The following is a 24693-nucleotide window of genomic DNA, read 5'->3' on the forward strand; positions in this document are numbered from 1 at the left end:
CCACACAGGAACAAGGACCCACTCACTGAAACGCAACTGCTCTGTTTCAGAGGCAGGATAATCTCACATTGACCTTTCTTGTCAGAAGCACATGATAGCTGCAGCAGACTGGAGCTGCATGGGGCGAGGATGCTGCTAATGAAATGCTTTCATAGCTCGACACTCATTATTCCATTACATTATCGGGCTCTTCCCCAGGGGCCCTCTAAAGAGTCATGGCTGAGCTCTTTTCCTGCAGAGACCAAAACCAGACCACCTAACAAGCTACATTTACAAAAATTTTTGCTCTCTCCCTGCTCAGGGAGTGTGGTCTTCTTCATTTGCATCAGATAAGTGGAAGAACCATGCCATCTCAGCTATGGTTTTATCAGTCTGCCAACCCACGCCAAACAAAGCAGTCAGCCCATCCTCAGCCAGGAGCAGCCGAGGTGGCTGCCATCCCACAGCTCACCATGCAGGGTCCATGCCACCCCGGTGTCCCCAGCATGCCCCAGCCAACCTCTTCATGCTACCCCGCATCTGCTGTTGACCTGCAAAGGTTGACTGCTGACCACTTCTTGGTAAAAGCTACATTTTCCCTTTGCTTAATTCCCTGCAATTTCTTCCCATCCTCATATAACCCCTTGGTCTTCTCAGTTCTGAAATTCAAAGTGGCCATCACCAACAGCAAGGACCTCACCTGGAGATGGCTGCTGAGAGTGAAGCCTGTGTTGGCTGTGACAGCAAAGCCCTTTGCCAGAGCTCAGCTCTTTACCAGAAAGTGAGTTGGTGGCCCCAGGGCATGCCCAGCCGTGTGAGCTGTTCTGCCAGCAGATACAGTCAGAGAGAGGTCACAGAGTCTAAGCTTTGGGCCATCATCTTTCCCCACTCATCTCCCTGGAGACAACCTGCCGTGGTTTAACCCAAGCTGACAATATAACCATCGCAGCCGCTCGCTCACTCCCCTCTCTCCCGTGCCTGAACAGGAGAGAAAATCAAAAGGAAAGGGAGAAACTTGTGGATTGAGATAAACACAGTTTAATAAAATAACAAAATAACACTAATATACTACTGCTACTAACAATATACATAAAATGGAAAATAGAATATAGAAGATACTCAGTGCAATTCCTCACAAACTCTGTTCACACTGAGCAGCCAGTCCCAGGCAGCAGCACCTGGTCCCAAACAGCTGATCCTGGAAAGAGAAGACGCTAATGGCATGGAATATTCTTATTCATCAGTCTGGATGTCAGTCAAGGCCTGTCCCATCTCTGCCCCCCTTCCTGGCTGCCTCACACCTGTGGCCAGAATGATCAGAAGGTGATCAGATGGCTCTCAGACTAGAGCAATTAAAAACATTAACTCTGTTCCGGGGTGTTATCTTCTTGTTCTCAAACTAAATTCAAACAACAACTGTGCTGGCTACAAAAAAAAAAAGAGAAAGGTTTCTAACTGCATGAAGAAAATTAACTCATTTTCAGTCAAGCCAGCACACAACCCTTTCATTCAAAGGTGGTGCTGGGTATTTTGGGAGGTTTTAAACAGGAGAACTGGAGATATTAGCCATCTTGCTTTGGATTCCGGTAACTGTTCACAACACTCACAATGTATGCCAAGAACATAAAGAGAAAAATAAACCCTGCCATAAGGAGCAAGCAATTTGGAAAAGCAGAGGCAGCCAAAGGGTGAGAGAAGGGAATAAAATGCTCAGGCGAAGCCTCTGTAACAACAAATAGCACTTGGAGCTGGCCATACGTATTTGAAAGCACTGCATACAGAAAGCTGCTTAGACCTTCAGTGCCTTCAGATGGCTAAATAAATTTATGTAAAGTGAGCACACACACACATGTACATATGCATACACACATGCACCCACACCTGGTAGGTAAAACACAAAACAAAATTAAATATCCTTCTCTGCAGCAAGACAGATCTCTTTTACTGTTGTGTTTTCTTACAAGCTTCATGCAAACCTGTCAGACAAAAGGAGACTGAAAGTGAAACCAGTTGCTCTGTGAATTGAACAAAGCCTCGACTTCTTGGTTTCACATTTGGGGTGTCTCTGACAGGCTGCAGGTTCTGCTTCATGTAACCTAGTTCATTCCCTTTGGCAATTCTCTACCCACCATGTTTGCAGCGAGAAATCCCATGTGCTGAAGTTTATAAGGCACTTTCAAACAGAATTGGTGACTGCTGAATCCTCCCTTCCTTCCCTTCTGTCAAATGGAGATTCATGCATTACCTTGCGCTTCTCATCTCTTCCTAGCTACTGATTTTCACAATTTGAAATCAAAATATTTTTGAGACCTCTAATGCTCCATCAAACTCATTTGCAAGTAGCCAGCAGATTCAATAGTTGATGGGGACAGATGGGCAGACATGAAGTGACAGAATCTTCATTTCCTTAGGAAACCAGACTAAAAATATTATGTTCAGAGTTCAGCTTTTTCCACGAAGATGCACAGTTTCCCGGGAGGCCTGGCCAAATCAGTGGACGCAGGTGGCAGCAGCAGTTCTGTGTCCTGGGCGACACCATTGCCAGTCGCAGCTGTCATTACCATCCCTGCCAAAGGTGCATTGTGTGGGCTCTCCCTTTCAGCTGGGAGGCTCTGCGGTTGTTGAGATCATAGAATCAGAGAATAGTTTGAGTTGGAAGGGACCTTTGAAGGTCATCTAGTCCAGCCCCTGCAACAATCACGGACATCTGCAACTAGATCAGGTTGCTCAGAGCCCCGTCCAGCCCGGCCTTGAATGTCTCCAGGGATGGGGCATCTACCACCTCTCTGGGCAACCTGGGACAGTGTTTCTCCACCCGCATTGTAAAAAAATTCTTCCTCATATCTAGCCTGAGTCTCCCCTCTTTTAGTTTAAAATCACTACCCCCTAGGCCCTGCTAAAAAGCCTGTCCCCACCTCTCTTATAGGCCCCTTTTAAATACTGAAAGGCCACAATAAGGTGTCCCCAGATCTTTGCTCTGGGTCTGAGCCCTGAAGAGGATTCCACCAGGGAGGATTGTATGAAAACACTGTCAGAGCAGAGATCCACCTTGTCTGAGGTTGCATCTGAACACTTCTGTGCCCTGAGTGTGCTCCTGCAGCCCAGGGCCTGGCAGGGCTCCGTAACGGGGGTGTGGGAGGTCATGCACCAGGTTCGCTGCCAGAGGTGTGTAGGGAGCACAGAGGAGGAAGAGGAGAGGAGAGCTCTGTGCTACCCCCAGCAGTGCCAAGGTCACTGCAAGCACTTGGCCTCCGGGCAGTTTTCCTAGCTGGCACTGGATGGCTCTGGATTGTCCTGTCAGACCTTTGCTGACAAGTACTTAAATCAAGTGAGTTCATCCCATAAAATTTAAGGGAGAAGCGAGAGGACAGAAGAAAGAAAAGCAATGTATTTTTGTTTTAGCACTTATCTTTTTCTCATTTTCTCCTGAAGTGTCAGCACCTTAAATAAAAAGCTTTTTACTGCCTCACTGCTGCCTGCATCCAGTCACAAATAGCTCACGTTGTTGCAAACAGGCCAAGGTCTCAGCTAGCCAGCTCTGCCCTCAAGGGTGTCACCTCTGTGCAGAGCCCTTAATTCTCCTCCTCTCTCATTTCTCCTTTGCTGTCACATTCGCTCCTGCCAGCACAGAAAACACTCACCCTTTGCTAGCAGGGATCAGAGGAGGTTGAGGGCAAACCCTGTTCCTGAGCTCTGCTGTTTAGCTTCCATCCTACCAAGAGAATGGCCAGGAGGAACCACGTTTATCTGACAGGAGGTTGTAGCATGGAGGGTGTTGGTCTCTTCTCCCAAGTAACAAGTGATAGGATGAGAGGAAATGGCCTCAAGTTGTGCCAAGGAAGGTTCAGATTCGATATTAGGAAAAATTTCTTCGTGGAAAGAGTAGCGAAGCAGTGGAACGAGCTGTCCAGGGAAGTGGTTGAGTCACCATGCCTGGAGGTGTTCAAAAGACATATAGATGAGGTTCCTAGGGACATGCTTTAGAGTCAGAGTTAGGTTAATGGTTGACTTGATGATCGTGAGGATCTCTTGCAACCAAAACTATTCTATGATTTCCAAACTTGCAAACCACACCAAGAACTGATGAGGAATCACTCTGTCCCTGCTTCCTACTGCAGCCCCAATCAGGGTTGACTAGAAAAGGGTCTCCTACAAATTCTGCTTCCTGGGGAGCACCCATTAAGCACTGTGAGGGTGCTGGAGATCAGAAGCTCGTCTCTCAGACAAAGAAACTTCGCTTCCCCTCAGCAGCTCCAGATAGAGTAAGGGTACATCCTCCCCAGGCAGGAGGAGAATGAAATGGGGTCCTGAGTGGGACCTGCAGCCAGGCAGAGCACTTGGTTGACCCATCACTCCTAACCATGTAGCAAATGCTAAACCAGGGGCACCTTTTTTTTTTCTTTTTTTTTTTCTTTTTATTTTTTGGCATTTTTGCATATCCTGACTGAGCCCAGACAGCATTGCAGCAAAACAAATGCTGGCAGCATGCAGGATGTTAGTTATCAGGGAGCTTGGCAGAGGGGAACCTTCAACCTCTTGTCCCTCCTCACAGACCATAAGGCTGGTGTCTCCTCTAACAGCACAGTAGGAGCTCCTGTGGCTTGGAACCCCCCTCAATTCTCCCAGAACAGGCTGCATACATCAGCTGTGATGTGTTTCTCCATAGGAACAGAATCACAGGCAAGCGTAGCCCAGGCAGAAGGGTCACACAACATGGATAGGGAAAGGACAAGAGATTTACAGCCAGTTATACTGGCAGGGGTGGGATATTATCCTCTGACTTCCCATTTTATTATTTCTTTATGGATCCAGGACACTTCTGTATTCTAGCAAAAACTTATCCGTTTGCCCACTTTACTGAATAATGTAACTGGGTACCTCTATATTTGTATTATATTTGCAGTAGTAATACTGAATTATTGAGATAAATGCAAACTTGCATACTAAAACAAAATGGGATTTCAATTATTTGGAGGAACACAAAGTAGAAAGGGTCTGGGCCAACACAAAATGGCAATGACCAGTAACCTCTCCTGAGGCACCTCTCTCTGCCTTGGCCCTCTCTCTCTCATACAGTACTGTACACATACGCACATGCATATAGCATACCATTCCCTCATCAGTTTAATGGTTCCTGCTTTACTTCAGGGACTGTACTTCTTTTTTAGACATTTGGCTGAGCATATTAAAGAGTTCACAAACCCATCTGTGATACTCAGAAAAAAAAATCCAGGCCAGAATAAACATTAAGAGTAGAGTTGATAAAAATAGTGAAGTTGGATGAGGATATTTTTGATGTACCCAGAGAGTAAGCAGTCATAAATGTTTCCATCAGGTGTGCAATGTACCCATAAAATGTTCCAAATATATTTTCATGCATTTGCAGCTGAAAAAAGACCCTTACATTTGTCAGCAGTTATTTTACCAGTGAGACAAATGATGATCTGTTGTTGGACTCGACTCTACGGATCAAAGCTACGGACGGGAATTGTTTTGATACATGTTCAAGTGGCTCTGTGCAGGTGTAACAGAGCTAAATATAACCTGGCACCGCTGATAGGCAACAACAGCTTGAAAATCTAGCCGTCTGCTCTCCATGAATGTATTTCTATTTACTTCTACGAGCTGAGGATCAAGCCCTGAATCTTTTAAACACGGATGGCTCAGGACTCCTCTGTGGTTTTCCTTTGCTTAGTGTGACATGAGGAGCCACTACAGGCCAAGAAGAAAGTGATGGCTCCCTAGTCCCATGTGAGACCATCCAATATGTCACCTGGAAGCATCAGACATACCCAAGAGATATCGGCTCACTGTCACAGAGTTCAGCTTCACCACGTCTCTGGCAGCCCCCGAGCTGGCTTGTGCAGAGACTGGTGTTTGCTGCGGGAATTGAGCAATGTTGTTTCTGCTGAGAGTTCTCGACACTCACAAAGGGAGGGCTCCGTGACCACTTCTGGTCCTGACTGTGCCATTTTGTGGTAATCAGATCATATAAAATAGCCAGATTCCAGAAAAAAAAAAAACAACCTGTAATTGAAAAAGGATTTTCTTTAGCTCTGTAAACCTTTCTTAGAAAGTAATGGGCAAAAATCTATAAGAACAATCTGCTCCAGAATTATCCATCACTCGCTGTGAAATTCAAACTTGATTTAATTGCTATTATTGTACGTATTTTTATTGTTCTCCATTTGCTTAATGAATGTTGCAGTTGTAGTAATAAGATTATTGGTAATATGAAGCAAATTTTCAGAATGATGAGAAGATAATTCGATGATACCTTGAGGGTGATTTCTGTTTAAGATGCAGTAACTATGTCATGGAGTAAATAAAGTTGGTGAGGGAAGATATCAATGACTATTAACCTAAGATACAATTATTCCCAAATTGCCAGCATATGCATTTCATTATAGTGAAATACCTGGTGACTGATGCTTGGTCCAGGCTCTTCCATCCACTTGTGAGGCTATGGGACAAAGTCTTGCCCGGGGTGTTAGTGGCCAAGCAGCTGCGATTGCCCACAGCCCAGGTGGTGGAGGTGGGACTCAGCACCCACACCTGAGATGACCCAACGCGTTTACGGGAATCCCACTGGCAGTAAAAAAATGGGACTCCTGTAAATCCATTGGGTCATGAACTGTGGTTGGTTTTGACAAATCCAAGTGATCAATTTGTGCCTGGCTTTCAAGAGGTCTGCCTTACATCTTGTCTGGCTCCCATTACGCATCTGTAACAGCAAGAAAAGCCTGACAGCACAGTGGTGACAGGCTGTCAAAGCCTGGCCATCAAAACCATAGTTTTAAGACCACGTTTTCCTTTCTAAATCAATGCTTAGTGACATTTCAGGATCAGCATTAGTGCAAGGAATCTGCTGCTGCTGCTTGGGTCTGTAATGCTGGCTTGGGACAAAGCAATAGCCCAGCCAAGAACCCACAGTTCCTGGGGCTGCTCACCTTTCCTGGATGAAACCACAGACACGTTGCTCCCTTCTTGCATTTGGAGATGATCATGTAAGCTAATTGTGTGCTGGAGGTTCATCTCCCATGAACACACAGCTGCTCATGTCCCATCGTTTTCATAAAGCGATGGCAACTAGCACACATACACACAAGCAGATACACAGCTCTCCAGCTCACTCTCCATCACCCAAATGTATTGTATTTTCTCATTTGCCTGCATTTTCAGTATACATGGTGAGTTTTACCAGCTTCCTTAGTGCTTCTAGTGGTCTGCGGAATATTTCATTGTCTCTTTGCTTAGATTTTTCAGTCCCTGAAGGACTTCCAGACATCCATTTTGATCCTAACTAATGAGAGTTTCTACATAATTTTTCATAGTAATTCTGCTAATAACATTATTTATTTTCTCCATAGTCTCTCTCAGCTATATCTCTGGCAATCACCATCCATCTTTTGTTCAAAGTTGGACAAACCTTTGGATAGTTGGTTTGTTGTTTTTCTAAGTCAGATCATTACATACAAAATCTAACTCTAAGCTGTACCTACCGCATTTGCACACAGGTATCTGGGAGTGGGTCTGGTCCCCCCAAATGCCTGCCAGCTCTGTATTTAACTGCAAACAGTAATTCACAAGAGGAACTGGCTTGACTGTCTCAGTGAGTGTGGTCAATTGTAGCAAACACTTTTTTTCTGTGGATTAAAGCCAAAAATCTCTTTATTTACTAGAACATGCAGATGTCACGTTTCATTGGCACCTGTGGCACCGAAGTCATTGTTTCGCAGCTTTGAGCATAGATTTGCAGCACCACTAATGCTGACCTTTGAGAAATAAGTGCATAACTTAGCTCTTGTGCTGTGAAACTTTGGAACAGAGGCCTCTAATCAAGCCCTTCAGTTTCTCAGACTCTGTATTAATACAGACATTGCACACCCATTACATATCGCCATGCAACGGTGCTCCAGGTGGTTGATGCAAGCAGTTAGAGGCAAATACCTCCACATTACTGACCTTCCCAATGAATCTTTACACATTTTCCTCATTTGTGTGGACAAACACTCCTCTGCCATCTCATCCATGATCTACTCATCTGACTTTTAATGATAATGTCATTTATTCATACATTATTTGCATTATTTAGAATTTCCTGCTTTGTTTGCTTAGCTTTGTCCTGGCAGTTCTGGCACTAGAAGATACTACACTCTGTCCCTACAAAAAGGAATGTGACGGTACCTGTTTTATCATCCTCTGTCCAGTGACCCTATTAATATCCCCTCTTTGCCTCTGACTTAAGGGTATCTTTTCTAAAGACAAGAATTGCAGGGAGGAGGTGGTAGCTTGAGGCTAAGGGAGGGAGACTCTTCCAGGTCTGCTCTGTATTCAGCTGAGATATTTCCTGGGTCACTATTAAAAATTATACATTTTCCAACATATTTCTCATTTATTTTCCAGTTTTGTTCATATACTTACTTATGTTTAATAAGCTTATAACTGTCCATTCTGTTTTCCATATTTACTTTCTGCTGTGGGTGACTGTTCTATGAGCATCTTCCAAAATTATTTCTGGCAACACATTTGCTTTTGTATAACAGTTAAAAAATAAATGTCCTATATACTTCCAGTTAGACCATTTAATCTTTGGCTGATACGTTGTGCCTTTATGCTATGTAATTTTCATATAAGCGAGTGGTGTTGTCCGTGTTTTTCTTACACAGTCTGTATATTCCTTCTGTTGGTATTCACGTTTTTGTAAACTGATGTAATTCCCTTGTACTCTTGAGTCTTTTGTCACATAGTGGACATTATCGCACCTTAACGTTACCTGCTACAGTGTGCAGAAATCCATAAACTAGTTTATGTGTTTGAAGTCTTGAGTCTCCTCTTTTCTACAACTTGGGATTCTCCATGTGCCTGCAGCATCAGAGTCCTGTCCATCCTCTGCAAGATTCACTCTGGACCAAGCAATTTCTGTCTCTTGGCAAAGTTGCCTTTTCTGTTAATTCTTAATTGAAAACCTCCCGTCAGTGGTTTAACTACTTCTTTCACTCATGGTATTTCCTTCATTTACTTTACTCCAGGTACCTTATGGTATTCAGTACTTAAATTACTTTTCCCATCTGTTCTTAGAGAGAGAAAGCAAGAAAACAATGCAAGCAAAGATGTCATGTAAATGGAGTCAATAATTTGGAGAGCATGGCTAACAAGTAGTGGCTCATAACTGTGGCTCAAACCACTTTCATTTAATTTAAAATACGAGGCTGCTGTAATTGAGCCTAGTCAAGTCCCAGAGTCTTACACTGCCCTCAGCATCATCTTATTATAGATCCTTAAAGCAGCATATTAAGTGAAAATAATGTCTAAACAGCACAAAAATCAAAGCCAGCCTTTGAACTGACACCAGATCACAATGTTATATGAATTCAAAGAAACTACACTGTATGCAGTGAAAGAAACTACACGGAATTCAAAAGCAACATCTGTGTCATAATTAGCACATCGATTAATAACATGAGAATAAAACCAATTATTTTTAAAACCATATCACTTGGTAATTTTCTGGAAGATAAATGCAATGTAGAACTGTACAAAAACCAAAATAGCCAGAGCTTGTTGAAATACATTTGCTGAAAGTGCTACAGAGTTTATATAGCAAACATGTTTGAAGAAATTCCCAAATGTCTTCCAGAACCTAAGGAAACAGTATATATGACAAGATCTGTAATTCCAGCAAGTTTTTCTCATGGGAAGAGTAAAACGATGAGCTTTGAAATAGTTGAAAGCTGGGAGACAATGAAAAAGCAGAATATCAGATTTTATTCTCATTTAACTAATATTAAAAAAATAATCAAAGTACAGTTATGCATTCAGCAACACATGTAAACATTAAGACCTTTCTTTCACAAACCTATGAAATGACCAGTAAAAATTCATAAGCAAAGGTCATTATTAGGATTCAGTGTGAGATATATCTTTTGGCAGGGACTGAAACAGACCAATTTATAGTAATTCAGCAGGATTATACTTTTCCTAAGTGGCTATATTTTGTGCTCCAGAATCCAAGTCAATAAATCTTCTCGCTCCTACAGAGGCAAAGATGTTTTGCTGGTGAAGAGGAATGGGAGTGGTTCATCATTACAGTGATGGATTTTCTCAGCTCACCTTTGTCTGCAACTGATTCTCCTGTTCCCACAACTCCACCTAAGGACAACGATAAAACAACTCCTCGTCACAGGGCACTGCCACTGACTTTGGAAGAAGTGGAACTTTGAGCAAACACAGCAATGTGCTGGGTGTGCGATCTAAGATGTCAGCCAGCTGTGTTCAGTGGGCCATGGTGATGCACACAATTGAGTCAAAACAAAATGAAAATAGAAGCGTTTAATAGGAAACCAACTGGGAATCTCTCTTTTCTCCAAACTGTGGCTGTTGCTCTTTGATTACAATTGCCCAAGGCCCCACTCCATCTGGTCCATAGATTAGGATGTCACTGCCTCAATGAAAAATGAGTCATTGCTGCAGATGTATTAGCAGTTTTCAGGAACTCTTCTGAATATAAGATCATCCGGCTATAGCATGCACCAGCATGGTATACAGCAGCCGATGGATTTTCAGGTAGGTGACATCTTAATGTAAACGTAGGTAAGTAGTATGCCACATCACATTTCTGGAGGTACTGAAATCAAGAAACAGTATAAAAGCCTTAATTTCCTGCTCTCTTTTCCAGCTCTACAACAGGGATAAATAGAGAGAATATAAATGGACTCACTTTTTTCATTAAACAATGAGCATTAAGCTCTGCCAGAAAAAAAAGAAAAAAAAAACCTGAATGGAGATTCTCACGGTTTAAATCAGCCACTCAGGTTTTGTCTGCAGAAGTGAAAATACCTGCTTGCAGCTGTAAGCCCAGGAGAGGCTGGGAGTTACCAGCATGCTGGGTGACAGTCACCTCCCTCCCAAATAGGTGCTGCTTACAGAGTCAGGCACCTCCCATGAGCATGTCTGCAGTGTGCATTTGGTCTCTCTCCTTCTCCTTCCCTCCCTGTGTCGTACTATTTTCTATGCAGAGTCCCTTAATATGTAGCAGCACCGCAGAACCAGCATCAGCTCAGAAAGGAGTGATCTCAGCCTGGGTCAGCAGGACTTTCTTAAGGGTAGGAACGTGGAGCAGTGATGAACTGGTGTCCTCAGCGTAGCTCTCGCTGAGACCTTCACTGAAAAGCGGAGTGTAGAGCAGCTAATATTAGCACAGGAGCTGCTATAGGATTTTCTGTGCAGGGGTTTGTGCTGCTGGGTGAATGGATAAATCCCAGTCCTGAAGGACTGTCCCTTTTCCTTCATTCGTAGCAGACCCAGAGGAGATCTAACTGGTGCCAGGGATGACTTAAGATCTCTGGCCAGCTCTGAGACTAGAAGCTTAGAGAAATTTTTGTCTGTCCCCCTGCTACATTCAAAGCTTACGGTCCAGGGCTGCTCACTCTAATGCCTCAGTGGCACCTGCATTTACTGAATCCAAATAAGTTTGGAGTGAGTGCAGAGCCTTCTGAAATGTGTCTCTGCTAAAGGAACAAGTTCACGACAAGATTGCCACAGGCCAATTTAATGAGTTTCTGCTGCTGTTCAAAAGCTCTGAATATCTCTATTCATTCACTTGGAAAAAAGGTTAATAAACTCTGAGAATCGGGGAATATTTCTGTGTAATAGCTCAGTCATGGGAAGAGGGGGCAGGGCATAAAGGTGGTGGTTTCTGCTGTAGAAATACGCTAGGCACGCTCCTGAATTTCCTTCTAGGGAGGGTGACGCTCATGTCGTGTTCAGCTTACAGAAGACCCTAGGAAGAGTGTGGAGGGGAAGGAAGGGGAGAGATCATTCTTGTGCAGAGTTTCTCTGAGTTACCCAACCAAAAACCCTGCCAGTGTGGTTTAGATCTTTCTCCAAGCCAGTGGAGCAGGCACTGTCTGCAGACATCACTACCCTGGGGACTTGCACCTCCAGGCAGAGCTGGAAATGAGAGCGAGAGACTCTGTCACAAACTTTCTCTGCTCTCACAGGCAGAAACTTTCTCTGACTAGCCTCTGGCTGCAGCACTCCCTTCTCTTACACAGGACGGTGGCCAGGAGTGGAACGGAGTGACACAGGACACATTGCGGAAGAAAAGGTTCAGGACCTGGACACAAAACCTGGAGAACACAAGTAGAGAAACACCAACTGGGAAGCCCAACAGAGGTTTCAGCTAGCGCAGGAATCCCCTTGGACAGAGAGGGAAAGAGCTGTCTCTGCAGCCCAGCCTATGCCCGTGGCTTATGGGGAGGGAAAAGCTGGACGTGGATGCATCTGCAAGTCTGGAGCTCCCATGCCACAGCCTGATCTGGAGAGACACTCTGTCCTGCTCCCATCCATCAAGGACAAGGGCTCTTCCCAACCTTAAATTGTGCCTGGTGCTCAGGTGTTGTGGAATTAAAGCAGAGCAAATTATAACCTCCCTTGTTGGGCCAGAGGCATGAAGAGATTTAGAGCCTGGAGTTTTTCTCATCAGCTGCACAAAAGCTTGAAGATTTTGTGTCAAAAGAAGATGCTGTCCCCTGTCACTCTGTCTACAGTTATATTAATCCTGTATAAAAAGTGGGAGAGGGGGAGTCAAACTACAACCAGAATCAGTGCTGCTTTAGTCTGGCAAGAACACAGACTCACATTGGTGTGGCAAACACACAGCTTCTACAGACCAATAATTTTGGTCTCTTTGCAAAACAAGCTACTATTTGCATTTTACTTGTGAGGAAGCACCTGAAGAGATATGGTCAACACGACGGCAGGAGATGTGTTTGACAGCACTGCAATTTGATATCCTCAGCTCACCCTTAGCTGAGTCACGAATGCCAGACTAACCAGCAGGCAGAGGGGTCTCACTTCTCCATTCCTGTAAGGATGACAGAACAACTGTATTGGGCTGGAGATGTCTCTTCCTTTTATGCACACATAGGCACATAACCCTCATGTCACAATCATGCAAAAACTCCCTTCTGCCCCCGTACAGTGCTGATATAGAGCTTGCTGGAGATGTAAGATGGGGCCATCCAGTTCAGCCATATGAGGATTATCTATAGACTGCATGGCTAGAATTAGCTTTCAGACTATGAATCTGAACTAAGCCCCACTGGTACTGACAGCTATGAACAAGACTTCTGTTCCTGATTTTGAAGCTCCCACTCAAAACTACATACCACTGCTGAAACCAGTGACTTCATCAAAATGATTATGTATGTTCAACCCCATTCCCAGAGAAATGGCCGCAAGAGAAAAACAGCAACTCAGATCAGTTAGCTGAGGTGAGGACTTGTGGACAGATTGTGCTGGACAGAAAAGGAGACTCAATCATTCTCTGTCCTTGTCAATTGCAGGGTACAGCCAAGGAGTAGAGAAAAATCTCTCTACTGTTTCACTCATATTCTCTGGCTACAAGGAGAACTGAGATGGTTAAGCACGTGACTTTCCTAAAGTTGTAAAAAAGTATGTCCCTGAAGCATGGTCATCTATCTGAGACTTCTGCTAACAGACTTGGCACTGATGGTAGAGACCAAATAATAAAATTGCTCTTCAAAAATGGATCAGAAATGAATAAGCAGGATGAGGCACTCACCTCTCTTCACACACAACTTGTGTGATAATTTTAGGTGACATATCCCCAGTCAAATATTAGAGTTGCAGAGCAGGTCTTTGAATGACTCTTTTTCACACAAACCATCTAGAAATCACCAGAAAACAAAACACATATTCCAGCCCCCTTTGAGCAGTTTTCTGAAAAAAGTAGCGGTCATTTTGCTTGGCCTAAAAAATGACCACAGTATATAATCTAGAGGATATTTGAGATCAACCCTTTGTGCTCTCATTTTGCATTGCACATACTCTAAAACATGCACTGCTTGGTGAGACATGCAGAAAACTAGGAGAACTAAAAGAGAACTACCTGGTAAATGCACCAGCATGACAGCTGTGATCTACCTTGAGGGTGACCAGCCGGCTACAGCCAAAAACTATGTATGTGTTTGCCAGGAGGGATTTTGGAATGGACGCTCCATCTTAAGTAAAGCCAAGTAATGAGATAAGCCCACAGTCTGTCATTGTTGTCTGCCATGTTTCTTTTTTCTAAGGGCAGGACTCTTTGAAAAGCCCCATCTCAAAATCACCAGCTTAAATTCTCAGACAACAACACACAATCCCCAGAGTGGTGAAGGTGGGATGGGACCTCTGGAGCTCATCCAGTCCAGCCACCCTCCTCAGAGTGGGGTCATGTCCCTCTGCTAGGGATGCTGAAAGACAACTAGTATTCGAGCTAAATTTTCTCATTTATACTAACTCTGAAGTGCTTTCACACATATGAACTCAGGAAAATTTCCATTAAGCCATCTTAGAGATATTCAGGTCTTTCATACTTTTAAGCATATTTCTGACTGCTCTGAACACGTATTGGCATACTAAAGAGGCTTCATTTTAAAAATTCAAGCTTGTTTTGGAAGCATAGTTAATAAACACAACTGTACTCTGTGGGCTTGGTTCTGAAATACGAAGTTAGAGATGCTTGTAAATTATTTGTGGCACCTCAGGAGAATGATGAATTAGAAAAGTATTTATCAACACACAATCTTTTCATAAGCTAAGGAAAGCAGGATGAGAGTACAAGTATCTGCTGCTATCGCTGGTAGCACTTGGCCACACCACCTGAATCCTCACAAAAAGTAGGACACGATCAAAAAAAAAAAGTAGGACATTGAATCACTCCACACCACCTGGAACATTCAGCAGTGCATCAAGTGTATGTACTCAGCACACTGAGATGCACTGGGCAGATGAACCCAGAATATTTAAACGGAAAGCAATGGCTACTGGATGAGGGTGTGCCTGAAATATTCATCAGGAGCTGATAATTTAAGGTTTTTCTTAGAAAAACAAATCCCAAGTCTTCTACTCTACAAAATGAAGAGAAAAGAAAATCCAAAACATGGTAGGGAAACTAATCCATATGGTTTAATCTGGTTTTCTTGTCACTAACAGCAGAGTGTCTTCTGGACCATCTTCTGCATCAACTTGATACTTGCAGAACAGAATTCTGCATACCCAGAGTCCCAAATTTGGCCTCAAGCAGCCCCCTTATGTTACTACTCACATCCCATCCAGACATGGATAAGCAGAGAGATTTGAGGAAGCTTTTTACAGAAATGCCATTTTATTGACTTTGACATTTTTGCAAATGTTCATATATTGCTGAAAATGGCATTTTGCAAGAGGGAAACAAACATTTGGAAAAAAACTTTCTGTCCAGCGTCATGTTCATTAGTTTGACCTTCTGGTCCCTGCCAGATTGCATCCTTGTTGTCCTGTGTCCTAGAGCCTGGGTCCCTGTCAAGAGGAGAGCAACGGTCTGCAAAAGCAGTGTTGCTTCCTCACACCACTTACTTAGCCAATGGTTCATTTTGTGTGGCCCGCCATCTCTCTTCTTTTCATATAGTCTCTGAATACTAGTCACACATGCCTCCACTCGGCACTTTTGTGAAATCTCTAAGGATGTTCACCATCTTTCAGGCATCACGGGAAGCCATGTCCAGGTCAGGTCTTGCTGCTTGGTTGTCTTCCCACCTTTCCCTGGCAGGATGTTCATGGCTGCAGCACGTCCTTGTGAGGGTGGTCTGTTTTCCATGTGTGGCTGGAGACATTTCACAGAATCACAGACTGTTAGGGACTGGAAGGGACCTCAAAAGATCATCTAGTCCAATCCCTCTGCCGGAGCAGGAGCACCTAGATGAGGTTACACAGGAATGTGTCCAGGTGGGTTTTGAATGTCTCCAGAGTAGAAGACTCCACAACCTCCCTGAGCGGTCTGTTCCAGTGTTCTGTTACACTTACTGAGAAGAAGTTTCTTCTCAAATTTATGTGGAACCTCTTGTGTTCCAGTTTGAACCCATTACCCCTTGTCCTATCATTGCTTGTCACCGAGAAGAGCCTGGCTCCATCCTCATGACACTCACCCTTTATATATTTATAAACATTAATGAGGTCACCCCTCAGTCTCCTCTTCTCCAGGCTAAAGAGACCCAGCTCCCTCAGCCTTTCCTCATAAGGGAGATGTTCCACTCCGTTAATCATCTTTGTTGCCCTGTGCTGGACTCTCTCCAGCAGTTCCCTGTCCTTCTTGAACTGAGAGGCCCAGAACCGGACACAATATTCCAGGTGTGGTCTCACCACGGCAGAGTAGAGGTGGAGGAGAACCTTTCTCGACCTACTAACCACCCCCCTTCTAATACACCCCAGGATGCCATTGGCCTTCCTGGCCACAAGGACACAGTACTGGCTCATGGTCATCCTGCTGTCCACCAGGACCCCCAGGTCTCTTTCCCCTACACTGCTGTCTAATAGGTCATTCCCCAACTTATACTGGAACCTGGGATTGTTTCTGCCCAGATGCAAGACTATACAGTTGCCCTTGTTATATTTCATTACATTTTTCCCCGCCCAACTCTCCAGCCTGTCCAGGTCTTGCTGGATGGCAGCACAACTTTCTGGTTTGTCAGCCACTCCTGGTGCCCGTGAACATCCCGCTGGTGGGGCTTGAAAAGCAAACCCCAGGTGCTTCCAAGCCAACATTTATTCTAGCTGAATCTTCTGAAATATTTTTTGAGTTTTGGGTTGTTTTTTTTTTGGGGGGGGGTGAGGAGGGGTGGGGAGCCTTCACAGTGGGTATTTGTATGGGTGTGAAAAAGCACCTGTTCACTTTTGTCCTTTGCTACACAGCAAGTCTCCTGCTTCCCTTGCTGGGCTTTAAGGGCTGGGACGCGGGTGTGTGAAAACACTTTTCCTTGGGGTTTGGTTTTGTTTGTTTGATTGGGTGTTTTTTGAGGTAGTGAAATAGAGAAATAAACTTAACAGCAGAGTCAATGATACTGTTAAGCAGCATTCTTTATTTTATCAGCACCGGGAAACACTGCGGATCATCCTCCATAAGTGCTCCCAAGACCGGATGCTCTTGCGTTGCTTATATTCACATAATTATTACATATGCATGATAATTTTTGAAAATTTTGACATACAATACATTTGTACTAAGAAATAATTGATGATGTTAGTTATAATTGTTTAGTTTCTTGCTTACATCTATTAATTATTAGTTAAATATAAACTAAGCACTCTGCTTCTAAACAATCTATTCTCTCTCTTGTCATGCAGAAGGATCTAAAACTTGAAAAATTTCCCCTCGTTTTGCGGGTGGTCAGATAGCATTTATCATGTCAACTGGTTAATGATGGCTACATCTTTTGTAACTTAATCATAGTATACATTAATTTAGCGGCTTCTCTTCAGTAGGGTGCCCGGACCGCCCCTGGGGGCACACAAGGAGCAGTGACATGAATGGGGGTTGAGATCTCGGCCCAGCGCTCGATGTGCGGGGGGCTGGTCAGACAAAACCAGCACGGCGAGGGCCGGGACAGGCCCGCCAAACCGGGGTTGGAGCCCGGCGGGCACCACTGGGCCTCCCCGCGGGGCCGGGAGCGCGGAACGCCGGGGCCGGGGGAGCCGTTTCCAGCCGAGCCGGGCCGGGCGGCGGGAGCGGCGGCGCGTCCGTTCCCGCCGAGCGATCCTTAGGGCAGGCCGGTTTGCCCCGGGCTGCTGGAAGCGAGGGCGGTATGGCCAGGGCGGTGAAAGTGCTGACGACTCTGAGGAATCACTGGAAGAAAACCACGTTCGGGGTCTGCCTGCTGACCTGGGGCGGGCACTGGCTCTATGGGAAGCACTGGTAACTGCCGGCGAGGGGCGGGCGGGGAGCGGGGACACCGTGTGACCGGGGCTTTCGCTGCCACCCGCCCCGCACGGCGGGGCCGTCGCTGCCGTGTTTGCCTGGGTTGGCCCTCTGCAGGGCCCTCTTCCTGGGGCGGTCTCCTCTCTCGTGGCTGTTAAAATGGGGGTCTCTCCCGGGTGGAGGGGGTTCGGCACCTTGAGGGCACGGTTCTCCTTCCCCCTCCTGGAGCTAGTGAGGCCGCACCTCGAATCTTGTGTTCAGTTTTAGGCCACTCACTATATGAAAGACATTGAGGTGCTGAAGCGAGTTCAGATGAGAGCAGTGAAGCTGGTGAGGGGTCTGGAGCACAACTCTGATGAGGAGCAGCTGAGGGAACTGAGGCTGTTTAGCCTGGAGAAAAGGAGGCTGAGGGGAGACCTTATTGCTGTCTACAACTACCTGAAAGGAGGTTGTAGCATGGAGGGTGTTGGTCTCTTCTGCCAAGTAGCAAGTGACAGGACAGAGGAAATTACCTCAAGTTGCACCAGGTAAGGTTTAGATTGGATATTAGGAAAAATTTCTTCATGGAAAGTGTTGTCAGGCATTGGAACAGGCTGCCCAGGGAAGTGGTGGAGTCACCATCCCTGGGGGTGTTTAAAAGACACATAGACAAGGTTCTTAGGGATGTGGTTTAGTGTCAGAGTAAGTTATGGGTGGACTCGATGATCTTGAGGGTCCGTTCCAACCAAAATGATTCTATGACTCTACAGCAGCCAAGGGCTTGGGAGGGGTTAGTGCCTTTTTTTGGCTTCCCACCTTGGCCTTGTAAGTTTGGGACTAGCTCAGGTGATAATTTTAAACAGGAGTGTTGTCAGCATGGCTGGGGTAATTTTGGGGCCTGCTGGGGAGGAGAAAGATTTCTGTCCTCTGACTAAAAAAAAAAAAAAAAAAAAAAAAGGCCAAGTACCTGTCATTGACTTTCTTGCTTTTAACGAATATTATAAGGATGAATGAAACCAGGGGCCCTACACTTGCAAATGGTGCCACGAGTACCGGGCAGGTGGGAAGCCCCCTTCACGTGCAGATGGCGGCCATCACAGCACGGTGGCCGTGCGTTTTCCCACCTCTTCTCTAATGTTGCTGTGCACCTCATGAATGGTGCCAGGTTTCTCCTGCACTAGCACTTGTGCTGTTCTTGAGGCCTGGCCCCAGCAGCAGCCCTGGGCTGTGTCTCCCTGGTGTGACAGCTTTGCTCCTGTCACCTGTGGAGCCTGTCCGCTGCTGCAGCTGCAGTGCTGCTCACGTCAGTCGTACCTAGCAGGGTGTCATTGCCACTGTTTATCTGTGGAGCGTATGGTTTTTTATAGTAAGCAAAATCCTCACTCACAAATAGCTAGGCTTATGTTTTAATCCCTGCCCATTAAGATTATGGTTAATACACTTGACTAAAATGCAAGTGTAGCCAAATTATTGTTAAAAAATGTTATTTTTGGTGTCACTCTTTATTCTGTCACTGTCATAATGTCTTTTTAATCATTAAGTCATTATTTTAGCAGCATTCCTTTCTGCTTACATTAAATTGCTGCCAAAGCCTCGGTGGAAAACTTAGGAAAATAAATCTGTTTATGTTGTTTGTTATACTTTCCTTCTTTATTTCCTTTTGCCTAGGGACATTTGCATTAAATCAGTCTTTGTTTTGAATGGTACATCTGCTCTAGCTGCTTACTTCTTACCTGAAGCACTAAGGCTCATTTGACTGCAGGGCAAGCAGCAAAAGCCTCTCCCTCCACACTTTTTTCCTTGTAATTGCTATTTGTAGGGCAGGCTGTGGTGAGATGGAGAATAACTGTGAAAGTGGTGGTAACAGGGTCATGGTTTCATCTACAGGCCTACATGGACCAGCAGACAGAAGCACATAGTATGTTGGAGACAGGCTGAGAGAGTTGGGGTTGTTCAGCCTGGAGAAGAAAAGGCTCCAGGAAGACCTTATTGCGGCCTTTCAGTGCTTAAAGGGGCCTACAAGAAAGATGGGGACAGACGTTTTAGGAGGGCCTGTCATGATAGGACAAGGGGTAATGGTTTTAAACTAAAGGAGGGGAGATACAGTCTAGACATGAGGAAGACATTTATTACAATAAGGGTGGTGAAACACTGGCCCAGGTTGCCCAGAGAGGTGGTAGATGCCCCATCCCTGGAGACATTCAAGACCAGGCTGGACGGTGCTCTGAGCAGCCTGATCTAGTTGAAGATGTCCCTGCTCATTGCAGGGGCGTTGGAGTAGATGACCCTTGAAGGTCCCTTCCAACCCACACTGTTCTATGAGTCTATGTTGCCATGATGTAAGCAGAAGTATCTGTGCTAAACAGGTTGAGGGGGTTTTTTGATGCCTTAATGGAATGTTAGTGGATTCTTGAGCTAACATTCTACTTTCCCCTCTGTCGACTTGAACTTCGAATTCAGATAAAATAGCAGAATGTAATTGAGTAATTATATGAAGTTCTATCATTCTCGATACCTCTTAGCCGAAAGAATAAACCTAATGTACAAAACGATGAGGAAGAAATTGCTCAGTAGCATTCATATGAGGGGCTGGCTGATGGGGCAGAACAGCCTGTGACCTTCCCAGATTCCCTGCTTACCTCAGCGGCCTCTTTACTGGGCTTCTGTTGCCACAGATACTACTGGCAGCAGAGGTTATGTCAGGCCTGGGTGCTATAGAGAGCTACTGAAATAGAGCATTAAGAAAAAGACTATGTCTGCTCCTTGTGCATATGGAGAGTGGGCACTTGAGGAGGTGTGGGAGCAGCGTCAGACACAACGAGTCTCCCTTTTACGTCTGTTGGTTCTGGGAATTCATGTGCCTACATACTGTTGGTTTCAGCTGTATTGATTTCCTCTTCAGTAACTGTGAAAGCACGTTATGATCATGGAGAGCATGATGCATACCATAGGTGGTATGGTGGTGCATAAGTAGGGAAAATATGAAAGGTAAACAAACAGAGAACTTCTGGTATTTAAATTTCAGTGGTTGGAGGTTATTTGCGCAAAATGTGGGCAGATGATGTAGTGGGGGAAGATATATTTACACATCCCATTCTTCAATCTCCCCTTTTATCTGTAAGGGAAGATATGGCATTTCCTCACCAGACATTGGAAATGCAAGGTGGGAAATCCTGTGATGACAAAGAGCTCTGTGTGACTTTGATGTAGACTGAAGCACAACTGTAAAGCACTGCTTTCAGAGATTTAAATACTGTTTGAAAAAAACTGACAGACACTTAGCCATTTACCTGTGGAGGATTGTTTTAGCCAGTTAATAGAAAAATGAGGAGTGACAGAAGAGCCTGATGGCAAGAGTGTAAAAAAATTCAAAGGTGGTCTCATCGGTCCTTTTGTGGTACTCTGTCTGGAGTGAAGGCCTCATCTTGTGGCTGCTGGGCAGCAGGGTATAGGCCAGGACCCTCTGTGCAGCTTGTCTTGCCTCCAGGTGGGGTGATGGCTTTTTGTGTTTTTTTTTTTTTTGTACATTCTCGCTTCCCAGTTTCTTTGTTTATGTACCTGGTATGCAGTGGAGCATGAGAGGTGCCTTTTGCCCCATGCACAAACTGCTGCAGGTGACAGGTGAAGAGGTTAATGAGGGAACCACATATGGGCTGTGTTGGCTGTGAGGCTTGCTGTTATCGGTGTGAGAGGCTAAATTACTATGCATGAGGCATCTTTGACTGACTTATATTTGCCCTTTTAGAACAGATTAAAGGTTTAGTGAAGTCTTCTGCTTCTGTTTCTAGCATCACTGGAGTTTCTGATGAAGAGCCTTGCTTTAGTGCAGCATCAGTTCAGATTAGCCTCTGACTTCTTGGAATTAGCTGTCTGAGATGTTGCTCATTTATCTGCAGCTGAAGAACATTTTTGTTTCCCATCCTGCATTGCTCTTCCTGGCTTTTCCATCCTTGTGGATTTTCTAAGATACTTCTCTTGCAAGGAAAAGATCATTTGCTTTTTCGACTTCTCAAGGTTCATTCTTCTTTTGGATGCAGAGGCTGTGATGCCTGCATTAAGTGGAGCTGTTGTAAATAACAATCTGTCCTGCAAATAAATGGCAACTCTTCTAGAGTCAGTATGTATGTGCCCGTAGGGTTATAAGCACTCCTTAAGACTTTGGAGGATGCTACAGGGACAAATATGGACAAGAAGAATGTTACCTTTTCCAGACTAGTTCCCTGTGTGTCTTCCCTGCTTGGAAATGGACCCAGGTGTCCCCCTCCTGCACTCTGCAGACTGTGCTATGGGGTCTGATGTGAATGCCCTTGTGCTCCACCAGCTATAGAGGAAAGATGGGCCCTGGAGTGCAATGGCTCATCCTCAAGTTAGTCTAAAGGTTGTGGATGACGATAACTGTAAAGGTCAAGGAGCTTCTTAGCCCAGTCTTGTATGATACTTTCTTCATGCAGCATTTAGTTTCTGGATTGGTGTGTTAGCCTTTCATCTTTGGAGGTGTTTGTTCACATACTGACTGATTTTAAAGTAAGGGCATTTGGGATGAAGGGGAAGAGTAAAGAGTAAGTGTTGTGCTGATTCCCCAACCCCATTTGTGATTTAGCCCTTCTAAGTATATAACGCAAGGTGCCTTTTTGAAAGAGGCATTGATCATGAGGTGGCAAAGGCTTTTCATGTCTAAAACGATAGGCTTTATGTCTGATTGAGTGACTGTTAACTAAAACCCTATTGTTATTTTTACAAAACCTTAGTAAGCCTTAAAATTCCTTTATTTCTGATAAAAGAATATGTTTTAAAAATGCATTGTTTTGCATTTAGGATAGCAAATACTTTTGCAGTATTGGATAAGTAAGAATATAACTCAGTGTTGTCACGTGAGATTTTTTCTCTTTAATTTCTCTGGATTGAATGAATGTATGTATTATCATCATTTTTAATCTATAGCATGTCATACTACAGGTACGAGGGACACTGAATTTAGGGTACTAGATCAAAGCTTAGAGGGTATGCAGATTGTCAGATACATGCTCATACATGGTAATGCAGTTCAACAAATACACATGAGGTTGATTGCAGATACAGCTACCCTATGGTGTTTGGTTGTTTTAAAATTTCCACCAAGCTTGGAAGCCTCTCTCACCTTTATCTCCGAGGTCACCTTTCCTGAATCGCTCTTCTTGATATGTCTAGGTGGTGCAGTGAGTTACCAGCTACGTCAAATCAGCAGAATAATCTCTGGCATGATAGACATCAGCTTAACTGATTGTCAGATTTGGCCAGACCATTACAGTGGTGTCACTGGGTAAGCCATCATCACTTTGTCAGGAGGGTGACCCTCAATATTGTACTGAGGCAGTGGACTCATCAGATGCTTAGTTTTACTCTGTATGTGTTAAAGTATTGACTTTCTCTGTAGAAAATGCTGGCAAGGCATCTGGGCCCTTGTCTGCTTGCCAGTAATCTGAGTGTTATTGTTATCTATAATTTGAATGTTAGCCTCTGCGTGCTTGCCAACTGATAGCTCACTTTGTCACCTTTCTGCGTATATTTCCTGAGTGGCTGACTTTATTTCATCAAAACTTTGTCAAAAAAAAGGGAGTATAAATTCTGAGTCTTGGGTATAGCTGATGAAAACTGAGATTTGTCTTTCATGCCCTTCCAAAGCCAAGCTGGAAGTAAATGCTAATATCCAGCATATAGGATGCTCTGCGCTTGCTGTGTTGAAAGCAGCCAAAAAGCTCTCTACTAAGATAAAAATTTCTTTTAGGTGTTCTGTTATAACTCTTGAGGAGTGATCCTACATGCACAGCTTTGGTCAAGTTTCTCCTCACAAAACTCTGTGCAGACACTGAGCTGGAGAGTTTTAAGCTGCCTGATGCTTGAATGTACTTAATAGTCTTAGATTTAATACTGAGAACCCTTTTTGAAATGGGATCTCACACCTGAGCTTCTCTCTATGTAGCATGGTCACATTTAAGGGAGTTGCTGTGGTTGGCTCTAAGACAAGGGCTTCACCCTTGCTGCTGCAGTGGGTGTCACGAAGGCACCCCAAGTCAGTTTTAGGCAGACAAGAAGTTCCAAAACCAGTCTTTATTCTAGCTGGAAAAGTGCGGCTAACAAACTGACTAGAAACAGGGTTTATACAATTAGTTAACACTCCAACAACATAAAATACAGGTTCGAATATCAGTTGAGGAGATTATTGGGGTACAGCAAAATAATAGTGAGGATCCACAGTGTGCATGCACACACTCACAAGAAACAAAACCAGAGCTCTCTGACTTCAGGGTACCCACAAAAAATAATCACTCGCCTGGTGTAGTGGGTTCGTATCCCACTTCTGACACCAAATAAAACTGTCCCGTCCCAACAGATGAGATGAGGGATGAGTTAACTCTAAACGTGACATGCACCCTGACTCAACAGATGAGACCAGGTGTGAATGAACTCTGGGTTAATTCTGCGCGGTTATGTGAAGTGAATGACAGACAATCACCTCCGGGGTCCAATTCAATTGTGAGTTTTACTAAAAGTACTTGTTGGAATATTGGTTACAGCGAATGGTGGCTTGGCAAAAGTGTAACAGAACTTATCAACACATTAACAGTGAAAGTCCTACTACGAGCGATATATTGGCAACCATCAGTAGCTATAATATGAAATTAAACCAGAAATCAACAGCAGAGCTTAAAGATGGTGTTATTCTTATATGTTCGAAAGCGAAAGAAGGAGAGAAAGGAAGAAAGAAAAGAGTGGGGGATCCAGTCTCTTACAGCCCCACAGTGTGGATGACAGGACTTGTATGATGATGTGTGGCCTTGGTGTTCCACGGCGAGGATGCTGGGGTCAGGAGCACAGCGTCCTCCAATGTCTGGTTCACAGTGAGGATCCTCAGAGTGCTGGTATTCTCTTGGTGAGGCCGAGCTGGTATTCCCTTGGTGAAGAATGGTAGGCCCTGGTGAAGCTGGTGTTCCCTGCGATGAGACTGGACAGGCCCTTAG

At 44.5% G+C, this 24693-nt stretch overlaps 1 protein-coding gene across 2 annotated transcripts in view; it reads left to right on the forward strand.

Annotated features, from left to right (window-relative positions):
• The first annotated feature begins 10501 nt into the window (after positions 1–10501).
• The window catches only part of AGK (acylglycerol kinase), a 47899-nt gene continuing 33707 nt past the window's right edge, over positions 10502–24693 (forward strand). Inside the window, exon 1 of one of the 2 annotated variants that reach the window (XM_071798434.1) lies at positions 10502–10545. In XM_071798434.1, the coding sequence (XP_071654535.1) occupies positions 10517–10545 (29 nt within the window). In that variant the 5' untranslated portion in view covers positions 10502–10516. Of the gene's footprint in view, positions 10546–17350; positions 17714–24693 lie in introns of those variants that run through there. The other variant, XM_065839949.2, reaches the window with a different exon arrangement.

Source organism: Patagioenas fasciata, chromosome 1 (genome assembly GCF_037038585.1).
Source record: "Patagioenas fasciata isolate bPatFas1 chromosome 1, bPatFas1.hap1, whole genome shotgun sequence".
In the NCBI taxonomy this organism is placed as follows: domain Eukaryota; kingdom Metazoa; phylum Chordata; class Aves; order Columbiformes; family Columbidae; genus Patagioenas; species Patagioenas fasciata.